This window comes from Sinocyclocheilus anshuiensis, unplaced genomic scaffold (assembly GCF_001515605.1).
Source record: "Sinocyclocheilus anshuiensis isolate Anshui unplaced genomic scaffold, SAMN03320099.WGS_v1.1 scaffold375, whole genome shotgun sequence".
Taxonomy (NCBI): domain Eukaryota; kingdom Metazoa; phylum Chordata; class Actinopteri; order Cypriniformes; family Cyprinidae; genus Sinocyclocheilus; species Sinocyclocheilus anshuiensis.
In genome coordinates this window covers 1,116,461-1,130,214 of record NW_015549594.1, presented here as the reverse complement: position 1 = coordinate 1,130,214, position 13,754 = coordinate 1,116,461, and the positions used below count along the sequence as shown (strand labels likewise).

General features: G+C 37.5%; 2 protein-coding genes across 2 annotated transcripts in view; one reads left to right on the top strand and one right to left on the bottom strand.

Moving 5' to 3' along the window:
- The window catches only part of nmnat2 (nicotinamide nucleotide adenylyltransferase 2), a 17,960-nt gene extending 14,665 nt beyond the window's left edge, over positions 1-3,295 (top strand). Inside the window, exons 9-11 of the mRNA XM_016446876.1 lie at positions 812-913; positions 1,054-1,121; positions 1,198-3,295. Of these exons, the coding sequence (XP_016302362.1) occupies positions 812-913; positions 1,054-1,121; positions 1,198-1,300 (273 nt within the window). The 3' untranslated portion in view covers positions 1,301-3,295. The remainder of the gene's footprint in view (positions 1-811; positions 914-1,053; positions 1,122-1,197) is intronic.
- Positions 3,047-13,754, bottom strand: part of lamc2 (laminin, gamma 2) — a 13,779-nt gene continuing 3,071 nt past the window's right edge. Inside the window, exons 3-22 of the mRNA XM_016446875.1 lie at positions 12,280-12,403; positions 12,049-12,191; positions 11,833-11,964; positions 11,555-11,744; positions 11,195-11,307; positions 10,870-11,085; positions 10,609-10,785; positions 10,063-10,296; positions 9,556-9,692; positions 8,553-8,709; positions 8,267-8,472; positions 7,998-8,077; positions 7,395-7,532; positions 7,126-7,270; positions 6,087-6,236; positions 5,788-5,902; positions 4,834-5,030; positions 4,456-4,614; positions 4,264-4,363; positions 3,047-3,703 (exon numbers count right to left, since the gene is read on the bottom strand). Coding sequence (XP_016302361.1) covers positions 3,450-3,703; positions 4,264-4,363; positions 4,456-4,614; positions 4,834-5,030; positions 5,788-5,902; positions 6,087-6,236; positions 7,126-7,270; positions 7,395-7,532; positions 7,998-8,077; positions 8,267-8,472; positions 8,553-8,709; positions 9,556-9,692; positions 10,063-10,296; positions 10,609-10,785; positions 10,870-11,085; positions 11,195-11,307; positions 11,555-11,744; positions 11,833-11,964; positions 12,049-12,191; positions 12,280-12,403 — 3,167 coding nt within the window. The 3' untranslated portion in view covers positions 3,047-3,449. The remainder of the gene's footprint in view (positions 3,704-4,263; positions 4,364-4,455; positions 4,615-4,833; positions 5,031-5,787; positions 5,903-6,086; positions 6,237-7,125; positions 7,271-7,394; positions 7,533-7,997; positions 8,078-8,266; positions 8,473-8,552; positions 8,710-9,555; positions 9,693-10,062; positions 10,297-10,608; positions 10,786-10,869; positions 11,086-11,194; positions 11,308-11,554; positions 11,745-11,832; positions 11,965-12,048; positions 12,192-12,279; positions 12,404-13,754) is intronic.

Sequence of the window (13,754 nt, the reverse complement as noted above, 5' to 3'; positions counted from 1 at the left end):
CAATAAACTGAACAGTATTTATATCATTTTTTACCTCTGATCCACCGCAATGTCCAACTGTCCTGAGCGCTTTCACAACATCCAATGAGTGACGTATACGTGCAACAGATCGCTTCCGCTCATGCATCTACTATGCCAGAGCATGTACACGTGTCACGCGCCGGATGTTGTGAATGCGCTCAGGACAGTTGGACATTGCGGTGGATCAGAGGTAACAAATTATATAAATACTGTTCAGTTTCTTGCACAGACCAATCATTTCGTATCTTAAGACCTCAATGAGAGCCGCAGGGTTTCATTTGGTTTTGTCTGTGTATGTTTTTTTTTTTTGACTCTCAAAGCCGTGGAGCCCATTGACTGCCATTATATGACTGACAGACTGCAACGGTTTGAGTTAAAAATCTTCGTTTGTGTTCTGCTGAAGAAACAAAGTCACCTACATCTTGGATACCCTGGGGGTAAGCAGATAAACATCAAATTTTCATTTTTGGGTGAACTATCCCTTTAATGTTACTAATTATACTAAGGTGCTAACATTTGTATAAAAATGATAAATATAATATGTAAGGCACTACATTTTTGTGCAAGATATGGATTAAGGAAATTAGAACCAATTTTTCAGAATAACATGCACTGATGCATTGATGAAACAATAAGATTATAGGAACATATAAATAAAGTAAATAGCATCAGTTTTGATTTTTAAATTATGGCACTAACAATCTATCTTTAGCATACAAAACATTGCTAATACCAATCCAGATATGTTTTGTTAAACTGAACTGAATATGTGATTATAATATTTTTCTAGATGGAAGTGATTGTGGGGGATTTCGGGATAATGGTGGTTCCTCGGGATGGAGCTGACACAGAAAGGATAATGAACCATTCATCTGTGCTTCGAAAACATAAGGTATTATTTGGGGAGTTTGGGGTACAACCTAGTAAGTTATTTACTGTTTAGTAGTTGTTTTAGTACACAGTAAATGCATGCAGTTTAGAGCATATTTGCTGTTTTGTGATATTTATACGGCTTCGGTTTTCCTCTCACAGGACAATATAATCGTGGTAAAGGATGAAATCGACCACCCGATGTCAGTCGTCAGTTCCACTAAGAGCAGGTGCATGTTCTCGCCGTCTACACATAATTCATCTCACCATTCTGTACTGTAACCCTCTTGCTTTTCTCCTCACCAGACTGGCTCTTCAGCACGGCGACGGTCACGTGGTGGATTACCTGAGCCAGCCCGTCATCGACTACATCCTGCAGAGTCAGCTCTACATCAATGCTTCTGGATAGGGTGGAGAAGTCCACTTCCGAGCCGTCAGTCATCCCTGTCTCTCTGTGTGTAATCTAGAGTATAATCCTCCTGTGTTACCACTGCTTTTCCATGTAGAGGAGCATTAATCTGTCCTCCCCTCTTACTCGTGTCTCATTGGGATGTACAGCACTGTGCCTGAGGGATCTGCTCCACCAATCAGCTTTAAGGGACTGGGTGGGCTTTGGTGCCCAATAGGAGGAAGAGGAGAGAGCCTAGCTGCCACTATGACAGAGAAAGAGAGTGTGTTTGATTGAATGAGATAATTCATTGCCTGCTATAATGTCGGTCTTTGCTGTTGATTTAATACTCTCTGTTCTTGTAGTTGCATGTCTAACGGGTTTTCTTTCAGCGCATGAGTGTTTAAAATACCACGTAGACCATAGTCTGTGGTTACAGTGTTTGCAAAAAACTGCTTAGACTCATCTCATCTCTAAATACATTTTCTACTCATCAATCAACTGTATGTACAGAGAACATCTCATATACTGTATTATGCCTCAATGTTTGTCTTCAATGTGCATTCATGTATACGTGGAGTATTTGGTTGCACATTAAAGAATGCGATTTCATTTACTTTGCTTTAGTGCACATTTACTTCTCCACAGATCCTTTTGCTCGACATTAACCTGCTAACACACCACAGATGTGATGTCTAGTAAAGCCGGTCACTGCCTGTGCATCAAACCATTCGTTTCAGGATGAGATTCCTTGCACTTTTGCTCTTTTTGTGAAGAGATCACAAAAGAGATGACAAAAAAGTTGGAACATCCTTTAAATTATTAAATTATGATTTAAGCTGAAATCTGCTGCACATCTAACACAACCTTTATAAATGAATCAAAGTGTATTTGATGAGAAGAATAACAGATTCAGCGAATTATGTATATTGTGCATAATCGATTTTGCGAGTTTATGGGAGGCTCCGGCTTTACGATATGAAGAAGACTTCCAATATATTACTATGATTATTGTTTTTCATATGATAATGCTTTAAGTCTCGGGTAAAAAAATTGTTTGATTTTGATCATTTTAACCAGAGACTTTTCATAAATGAAACTAGAAGCCAGAATGGTAATCTTCAAAAATGTAAAGCCTATTCAAATATTGAAATTGTAACTGTTACCACTTCATACCCAGCGTTTACTAGGTTTACTGTACCTGGCTGTTGGCTGTTGTTCATTGTCACATACATTAAAAGAGAAATATAACACCCCCATTTCATTTTTTGAATGGTAATACTTCTCTAATATACAGAGAACTATTAAACACACTGATACCTCACTGTTTGTATCAACATAAATTCATGATTTTTTTCCATTTTCATTGAGCAGTCACTATAGCAACTAGTGTATCAGGAATCACTAGGAGACTATGTAAATTAATAAAAAAATAGTGGGAAATACACCACAAATAATATATTTTTTCATGGTTTTGACATGCTGCATTCTTCTGTAGTTCTACAACCCTCACTGCTTCCTTGCATTCTTCATGCCTTTATTCAAAATCACAAGCAACAAAAATAGATATTGTTGATGATATTTGTTTCTTGTAGATCTTAATTTTAGAGGTCAATATTACTCATTTTTTAGTTAGTTGTCCATGGTGTAAAGCATGTGTAAGTATGTCTGCGTAATGTCTTATATGAATATATATCTACTACTTTATAGTGGCTATTCAATAAGCATTCAAAAAAAAGTATGTTGCCATGAAAATAACTCATGTCCTTGATGACAATACTGAATTTAATAAACAGAAAAGAACAGAAAAGAATGAGAATGGTTAGTTTGTGCATTTTTCACTAGATGCTGAAGCAGATGGAGAAGCAACTGGATGTTACTTCTTATCTAGAACAATTACAGATATGGTATATGTTTATCTATTAATCACCCACAATGAAATATCTTTGGCACTCATGCAAAACAGAAATATCATTTACCTCATTTCATACTTCACAGTAATAATTTTCGAAATTAGAAAAACAAACTGAAAAAATAAATACAAAAAAATTCACACACAGTACAAAATCATGTTATGACAAAAACACTTTTTAGTTAAAAAGTAGTGCCAGTAAGTTCATAGATTAAACTATGTAGCACTGTGATTTGGGCCTGCAGTAACCCAAAGCCTTTACGGCCTTTCAATTGGTGGTATGTTGTAACAGCCATTGGGAATGCTTTTACGGATCTCCTCTAAGTTGGCAATGTCAGCCAGGATGGTGTCAATATCATTGATCATGCCTGCAATGGTGGCTCTCTGCTGGGCTTCCTTCTCCTCCAGGTCCCTGAGTCTGGGCCTCAACTCCTTCTCCACGCGGCTGCGGCTTTTAGCCACGGCGTCCTCTAGCTCGGCCAGTCGTGTGTCGTCAATTTCCCCAGAAGTTCCTGGAAAACAGTATTACGGTCATGGTGATTCCTTGCTCATCACTGGGATAAAACATTGGATTTGAAAATAGATTTAGCAAGAAATAATATTTTAGTTCTGCCTCCGACATGCCATTATCAAATGTTTTAAGTGATATTTTATAGAAAAGACTAAGACTCTCTGACAAAGCTTGTCACACTTAACAAGCGTTACTACAAAATGTATTTTATCTTACTAAAATGGCTTTTGTTAATTGAAATAAAGCTAAACTAAAATATAAACAAAAGAGAAAAAACTTTAGCAAAAATTAAAAACGCTGCCAAGTCTGAAATAAAATAAGTTTAAGTCGAAGTACTAAAATGACTAAAAATAAAAATAAATAAATATAAAAAGCAGTAAAAATAAATGAAAGCTAAATAGAAAATTAACAAAAAATGCTAAAAAATGACAAAAGCACGTAACAAAATGACTAAAGCTTAAACTGGATCAAATGAAAACTAAACATGAACACACTAAACACTAAACACATAAACATAGAAACTGCTTGTGTTGCATGTAGTGAATAATTGTTATAACTTACCTAGTGAGCTCATAATATCAGTGATTGTCTTTAAAGTATCACTAACAGCATCCCTGGAATTCTTTGCATTTTGAAGTGCCCCACTGGACTCCATGACAGCCTGATTTAATAACAAAGAAAAGAAAATCTCCACGTTTACATATAATTTCAAGTATCTTTCTCGAAGAGTTTTATGTAAGCGGACATTCTTACATTCTTTGCTTCAGTTATATGTGCTTTTGCCTTGCTTTTCTCTTCATTCAGTTTGTCTCTAGTTACAGAAGCCCCTGTCTTCAGTCCATCCACATCCTTTTTCAATTTAGTGGCAGCTTCCAAAATATCCAAAGAGGGCGGAAGAGCAGCTGACATTCCCTGTGGAGACACATACAAGCACCCTGTGAGTACATTCAAAATGTTCTGTATACGACTCAAATAGACCCACTCAACTCGGGTCATTTAGTAAAGCTAGTGACAGACGTTGAGAGAAACTGAACTGGTCTCTCTGTGAAATCGACGTAATAATGGCAATGGCACAAATACTGTTTTTACAAAATAAAAGGGGTGAGCACTCAAGGTAACAGGTCGCTATACCTCCAGTTTGGTTGCAGTGCTTGTAAGAGTGTCGATAGTATCCTGAGCATCTCTGTAGTGAGAAGACATTGCATCCAGATTGTCCTGAGTCTTAATGTTGTCAGCTATGGCCTTCTGGATGGTGGCATTGATGGCAGGAAGTTTTCTAATAGCGGCATCTGCCAGATCCTTATTCCCACTGATCTGGTCATCAAATCCTGAGTAAAGACACAATAGAGGAATGCATATTTGGTTAAGGTTAATTGTGTTGGATAGTTTAAATAATAACAGAACATTATCTGGAGATATTTACACAACTGCTCTAAAGGTCAGGTAGGTAAGAATTGTTTTTAAATTAATAATTTTATTCAGAAAGGATGCACTAATGTAACAGCAAACAAGTTTATTATGATACAAAAGATTTATATATCTAATTAGTGCTGTTCTTTTGAACTTTCATCAGAGAATCCTGAAAAAATGTATCACGGTTTCCACAAAAATATTAAGCAGCACATCTATTTTTAACACTGATTATGAAAAATCATGTGACACTGAAGACTGGAAGTAATGCTACTAAAAATTTAGCATCGCCATCACAGAAATAAATTACATTTAAAATATATTAAAATAGAACACAGTTATTGTAATAGTAACAGGGACTGCAGATGAAACTATTTCTATAGCTAATTCTGGGGCAGTCATGGACTGTCCATTATCTCTATTAAATAAACAAGTGAAAAATTAAATAAAAATAAATATTTAAAAAATATATTAATTTATTTAAAAAAATATATATATATATTACAATATTCCTGTTTTACTGTATTTTTAATCAAATAAATGCAGTCTTGGTTAGCATAAGAGACTCCTTCAAAAATATAAAAAAACCTTACAGACCTCTTGACTGACAAACTCTTCATCTGTAGTGCATACATAATATTTAATAGCTTGTAGAAGTCTAGTGTTCATCTGTACCTTTGAGCGTCTCTAGTGTCTTATCCAGACTATCCTTGTTGTTGGCAAAGATTTCCAGAGATTTATTTTTGACTGCTTCAGCTGCATTTGCCCTGGCAAGAAGTTTGTCTTGAACCTTAAATAAAGCAAAAACAATTGTTCATTTTCCCGTTGACCCAGGAACAACCATTAAAGGTCAATGTTTGCACAGAGATATATAAATCTTGTTGCAGTTTCTTGGTTGACTATATTGTTCTTTGTAATGATTGGTTTCTGAACATCTACACTTTCAGGAATGTTTAACAGAGGATCAGGTTTACCTGTTGGAAGCTCTTGGCCTTATTGAACAGATCAGCTGTCTCTTTCTGCTCATTGAGCATATACTGCTGAAAGTCCTGGTACTGTGATAAATTGCCCTCCACCATACCCTTCAGACCGTCGAACTTGGAAACCACACCAGCAATGTCCTTCTGAAAACAGAAAGATAATAGTACACATTGTTCGTTTTATACTGTGTATTTTTGTAAACTCCAGTATGAACAGCAAACATTTTGTGGAAGTGAATGGGGGTACGAACAAAGACTTGCATCTCCTGTATTCCCCTACTTTTACTTAAAGGGGTGGTTCACTGTTTTTTTTCTAGGCTTGATTGTGTTTATGGGGTGCAGTCTAACATGTGTTAATGCTTCGTTTTTTAAAAACGCATTATTTTTCACATAATCTATCTTTATTCCACACCACTCTGCCCCTTCTCTGAGAAACGCTAATACAGTATGGCAACTGCACGCGCGTCCATGTTTAACGCTTCTCATAGCTATGTGAAAATAAGTGTATAATTGTAACAGTTCATTGTTGGAGCTGAGCTGAATGAGAGAGAGCGAGAGAGAGAGAGACGCAGAGCGTGTGCAGAGCAGGGGTACGCGAGGAACAGTAGTAAGAACCACTGCTTTAGAACATTGATTTTGAAACTTGTGAATCCATTAGAATCGTTAGAAGACAGAATCGCGATTCATATATGAATAGATTTTTACGTGCACCTCTAGTTTTCTCTTCCTCTTCTCTAAAGCAGCGCAGCATGGCCTTGCCCCCTTTGCTGCCTTTTCCCGAGGGCGGGGTTTATCTGGGTTTGTGAAGTAACTTGTTGTAATCCCTACCAGCCGTTTTTGTAGGCATTAAACTGCCATAATTTTAAAAGACGGTATCTCTGTTTGCATTGAACTTTTAGCTTCGTAACTTTGCAGATATTGTTTATGCTCAAACAGCAACATTACACACTAACTAACGTTAAAAAAGTGAAATCGCAATGAACCACCCTTTAAACTCTTCTATAAACATAAATATTCAATTCAGATTGACTACCGTCAAGGGCTTTGGAAGTTTCTTCTCCAGGTCAGATAACTGTTTGAGAGTGTTCTGAGCCACTCCGCTCTCCTTTCCAGCTGCATCAGTAGTTTGAACGGCCTTCCTATCCATGTCAAGCACTTTAGTTACATCTGTTTCATACCTGAAAACAACATCATTAGAAAGTAAGGTCACAGTCTTTATCTCTGCACAATGAAGGTAAACACTTCGGTACTGTGGAGAAAATTAACTGGTTTAACAGTGTTTCTAATACAAAAGCAACTTACTGTTTTTTGAGGTCCCTGAGCTCATCTTTGACCTTATTTTCACGGCTGATGACACCACGGATGAGGTCTAGGGCTTTCTCAGATTCTGTTAGAGAATTGGCTGCAATGGTCTCCACTGTCACTGCCTCACCTTGGTGCCTGGCAAGAAAATACCCTTCAGTCAGTCACATATTTTGGATGCACAACAAAGATGAAATGTAACGTGGAAGCCTAGTCAGTTGTTAAAGGCATTTTTAATGCAATGGTTCTCGACTATCTTACCATGGGCAGCAAGGGAAAAAACAATGCTAAATGCAAATAATGCAACAAATGTAATGCAAATAAATAATCAAGATAGCAAATCCAATCAAATTCTAGACTTGAATAAATACAATAAATTTCAGTCTTTGATTTATGACTTAATTTTGTACAATAAAAATGTCTTCACGTTTCCTAAATAGTCTGAGTGCTGAAGCAAAAACAGTTCAGAACCACATTTTAACGTGAAACTGTTGGAAAGCTATTAATGTTTTTGTTGGCTAAGCAAGTGCACATGCAGTTATAGATCACAACATGTTGAGTTGTTTCACTGTTTGTGGCATTTGAGAATAACACACGACTTACTGCTCAGCAAGATCAGCAGCTCTCTGAACCAAATCAGACAAGGTGTCAGCACCTGGCACCGCATCACCTGAGGGAAACTCCTGAAATAGACATACAGGGAATGAGGGAAATGCTGAGAATTTTCAAAACAATGATTATACTTTTATTAACCCTCTATGTGATAGTTAGGCTGTAGATCACATCTAAACATTCAGCTGAAAACCTCAAGCTAAAAAAACACCCATATTAATATAACAACACCCATATAAATATCATAACGAAATACTCACAGCTTGTTGGATGTCCCGTTTGGCCTGTTGCAGTTTTAACCTGACCTCACTGATGAGTTTACGGATTTCTGAAACTTCTGTTCTGTACTCCTGATCCTTGTTTCTGATCCCATCCACTGTTGTCAACAAAGCCTCCATTTTTCTGTCCTCTCTCAGCTGGGATCGGCTAATGCTCGCCAGTTTATCTTGAAGCTGTTTCTCTGTATCTATTTGGAATAAAAAAAGTCTTAAATAAACTAGCTAGACACAAGGAATTAAACAAGATAAAAAAAAAGGATTTTCATACTTGTGAGTTCATTTGCTCTAAATTCCAGGTTTTGCACCATGACCTCTGCGGCCCTAATAGCCCGTTCCATCTGAGCATCATTGACTGGAGCATCATCACCTCCAATTCCTTTAAATAAATCCTCCATTTCTTGCAGCTGTCTTACATAAACCTCTATCTGAAAAAAACCCCACAATGTTTGACATTTATTTGCCATCAACATTTGTTCATATATCTCTACTTAAACAGGTTTGCAGGGACTGGATCCAACACTACAGCAAATGCCATCATTTAATGTTTCCAATCATTTTTTTGTTTTTGAGATACTACAGTAGAGAGATGACAGGAAAGCACTAGGAGGAGAGAGGGGAGCGGCAAAGGACCTCGAGACGGGAGTCGAACTCAGGTCGCCGTGAGCGCAGTTACACTATGTGTCAACGCACTAACCACGAGGCTATTGGCGCCGACTCCAATCATTTTTAACCTCGAGTGAACAGGCTTTTTTTCTCTTGTTATACAGATTTGGTAAATGCACTAGAGTTACCAGCAGTCTGATTCTGTGCGTGCTGGTCCCTGGGAAAACAGCACATTTAATTCCACCCACACAAGCAGTGTTCAAAGCAACATACCGTTATATCACTCTCCAGATAATAAACAATCATCAAATCAAGCAGGACTCACTCATTTTTTTTTCTTTCACACAGCGTAGTGTAAAGTGCTTATTTTGACATGATATTAAATTATCATTATTTTCTCATGGTTAAATCGCACACTCATACACATATTTATATATATTATATTTTAAAATATATTAACATAGAAGTAATTTTAATAATATTTAACAAAATATCACTGTTTTTACTGTATTTCATAAAATTCAATAATTGAAGACTTGGTGAACATAAGAGACTTCATTCAAATGATTTTTCATAATACATTTCATGAACATTACATCTCATATCATATAAATATTTTTATTCGTTTGTTTTTCTTTATGTTTGTTTTGAGTTCTGCAATGTCTTACCTTGTTCTTGACTGGGTTAAAGCAGGAAGGACATGTTGATTTGTCACACTTGAGTCCATCGTAACCTTCCTTACACTTGCACTGTCCTTTATCATTGCATGAATTTGACACAGAACCCTGTCGGTTGCAGTTACAAGCTACAGGAAGAAAAGAGCAAAACTGAGGTGACTTTCACTGTTACGGATTTTACATTTCACTTCTTTAGCAACATTATATTCCAACACATTCTCACTCCCAACTCGTCACATATTGACACTTCATCAGGACCCTTTGGCGTCACTTTTTGATGCACAGGGTACCCCTTTAGCATCATTTTTCGATGTGCAGGGTCCTCCATTTCTTTAAATAAGAAGAAACCCAATGGAGGACACTGCACATCGTAAAGGGGTACCTTGAGCATCAAAAAGCGACGCCAAGGGGTCCTGACCAAGCGTCAATATGTGACGAGTTGGGAGTGAGAGCGTGTTGTAAATTCAGGCTTTTGACAGTTATAGTTATTTTTCATACCCTGACATGGCTCTGTGAGGTAACTGTGGTAGTATCCATCTTCACAGTTCTCACACTTGGGGCCGGTGCTGTGATGCAAGCACTTCCGACACTCCCCTGTCCGGCGGTCACAGTTGCCGACAGCGTTCTGGTCCACATGGCCATAACATTGGCAAGGCTGGCACTGTTTGGGAGGGCCATACTCTCCCAGAGGGTCTCCATAAAAACCATCATCACAGATTTCACAACGAGAGCCTAAAAATGTTTTATTAGTAAATATGGGAAATCTCTCCATTGTGATTAACAACAGTAGTCTACATTCATACAGAAATAAGATTAACAGTTATTTTATAGTTCCATTTAAATTTCAACTAATGTTCTACTAATGTTTTGACTTTTATAATCCTACTTTTATAGTACTTTTTGACATTTTACAAATCGACAGAGCCAATTATTTTATTATACATGTACATTGTACATAATAACAGACTTTTCAAATTTGGGTGCACTATCCCTTTAAGAACATCTGCGTCATGTTTCCCTGTTCTTTTACTCCGTGTTCCTCACCTGTAGTCCCCCGGGGACAGCGAGCACACATCACCTCCTGAATTCCTGGAATAACATAGCAAGCCTCTCCCTCGGGACAAGGACACTTCTGGCAGGAGTTGGACTGTTGGCGGTTTACATAATAGCCTTTAGGACACATCTGCAGATTTGGTATCTCATCAGCCGAGTAACAGCCTCCTGTAAACACAACAAATCCACCGTTCTCAGCTCAGACTTTTCTTCATAACTAAAACACCAACATGCGTTAAACGCTAAACCAACCTGTTTCTGGATCACATGTTCCACCCTGACAGGAGCAGGGATCACACGGGCTTTGGGGGCCTTGGCCAGGGAAACGTCTCCTGTATCCAGTGGCACAGCGTTCACAAAACAGTCCATCATAACCAGCAGGACATCTGCACTTTTCTACCCAGGTGGCAGGGGTGCCGGGACCCAGTTTAGCTGACACCAGAGACACATCATCCAGATAACCACGTCCTGTTGTGAAAGCAGATATACTATTCTTTTATTCTGTATTATGTTATGTGTGCACTTGTTTCCAACAGTGCAGCACAGTGAAGACTGAGTGAAGAGATTAAACACTCACCATTTTCACCAAATGTTGCTCTGATTTTAATGGCTGTAAGGTTGCTCAGAAGTGTTTGAAATTCTTTGGATGAGAGCTGTGGTTTCCATTTGCTGCCAGGCTGTTCGTCCAGTCTATGAAGTATGACATGCATTAGAAGATTTATTATCACACTCAGTCATTTGTCACATTTGTATATAAACAGAACAATCAAAACACCTCTAAAATTGGTCAATAACTGAGATGGTACCCATATACAGTACCATGTATCCCTAAATATTGCATAGACTTAAACAGAAGCAGGAACAAGGGCAAGGTAAGCACCGCTTACATTTCTTTAGAAAACACAAAGATCTAGTTATTAAAAATGATGTGACTCACTTGAATGTGTAGGTGACTTTCTTGCCACAGGGAACCACCGTCCTCAAGTCTCCTAGCGAAGCAGACACCTTAAGACCTGCTCCTTCTAGGATAACATCAGAGATGGAAGGACGACGGACACCTCTGTCCAGACGCAGAGAGAAGCTGAGTGTCTGACCGTAGCTCAATGCCTGATTCCCCAGGTAGGATGCTACATTAAACACAGAAGCACAGGTGTCAACGAAATGTCAATACATCACTGATTGTAATGAAAGTAATAGAAAATGTAATCAACATACCTGGAGCAAACAGATAAACAGGAAGGATCTCTTTAGAGATAACCTCAAGGTCTTTGTGAGTAGGAGACCATCTGAATTGCACTTGTGAAGGGTTCACACCTTGAGCAGTGGTGGCTCGCCAGCCCTCAGGTCCTGTGAGACGAGACAAACGTTTGCTTTAAATCAACAACTAAAAAGTGGGATTTACTAAAACCAGAGATTTCACATCAAGCTCACCGTTTTCAAAAGTTGAAGTGATGTTGTAAATGGAATATCCCTCAGCTGAGGAGCACACATTTGAGTGGCCGTTGCAAAAGCAGGGCAGGCACTCTTCTGTATTATACGTGAGACGGCCGCTGTTACGTGACCGACAGATTAGCCTGCATAAGAAGAACATTGATTGAACCAAATAATCCTTCACTGTAATAGTTAGATACAAGTCAGAGATGCAAGGCTCACTGTTCTCACCTCAAAGGCTCACATCCACTGGCAGTGACTGGAGAGTCATCACGACAGCGGTCACACTTGTCTCCATAAACTCCTTGTTTACAGGTACACTGTCCCTCATTGTTGCACCCTGGTCCTTGAGAACCTGAATAGAACAAAGTATATGCATTTTGCTTATACTTTACTATATAGGGTGGACCCACAAATATTTGAAAACTATTAAAAATGAACAAACGTATTTTCATTACATAACAAAATAGCAAAACAAGTATCATTTATTTGAACAAAATTTAGCACAAGCACACCTTTCAATTAAAATATTTGACAAAATGAAATTTCCTATATTTGTAATTATGAAACAATATGGCAGTGAAAACCCAGCTAAAGTCATTTTTTTGTGATTTACTATTTTCTACATAAAATCATCCTTCATAAGGTAAATAACATTCTGTGAACATGTAACCTTGATATCTTTCATATTGACTGAGTAAGACCATGTCAAATATTGAAATCATAGTGAAATTAATAGCTGAAATCAAACTTTGATGCTTGTTATCTCATTATTAGATTTTGAGACTTTAGCCTGGATTTCACAGAGAGGGTCACATATATGTATTGTTTAAAATGAACATCAAAATCTTGGTTGTCAAACTTTGAGGAACATGTTCACATGTTCATATGTTAATATGATGAATTATACCGATAGTTATTCTGCTAAGACAGTGTATACTTGAGGGAAACTGACTTCACACCACGAAAAATGACCTTGGGACCAATTGGTTAAAAAATAGATTAAAAGGTGTCTCAGAAAAGTCAGTTCTGGGGAAAAAAAACTCTGGCATCATTTGTTTGCAGGTGCTGCTTGGTTTGATATTTTGCATCTAATACAATGGAACTGAGACATTTTTAAGTGTGATTTAAATATTTTTGGGGCCAGATTCTGAAATATTAGAAAAAGAAAAATTGACAATAATGTCCCACATGACTGTAAAATCTCCCACTGTGCTTATAAACCTTATGCACCAGAGAAACAAATGTGCAATTCTTTAGAATTTTGTCTTTGAACTTTCATTTTTGTGGTAGCTCTATAGCATCACTGTTGAAGAGCTGGTGAAGTGGATTTACTTATTGCAGAGTTAACATTATCAATGTTTGAAGCGGATGTCATAACAATTATCAGTAGACCAGGAAGATTTTAAAACGAGCGGAGCTACATAATGTCTATAGGTATTGGATGCTTGAACAAACAAGTGAAATGTTCAAAAAAATGTTTTTGAGGAAATCAGTCTATATTACTTATATAATATTCTAAAGCAGGTTTTCCTGTGGGTTTGTGGGAAAATTAAGTAGTAGATGAAAAGCTAAGAATTAATTACATTTGAATAATAATTAATTAAATTCAAATATTTTGAATTAAGATTTGCATAACGCCGCCCAAATGTTCATGCAAAGAAAGAAGGCGTAACTTTTATTCTCGCTGTAGTATTGTTGCTGCC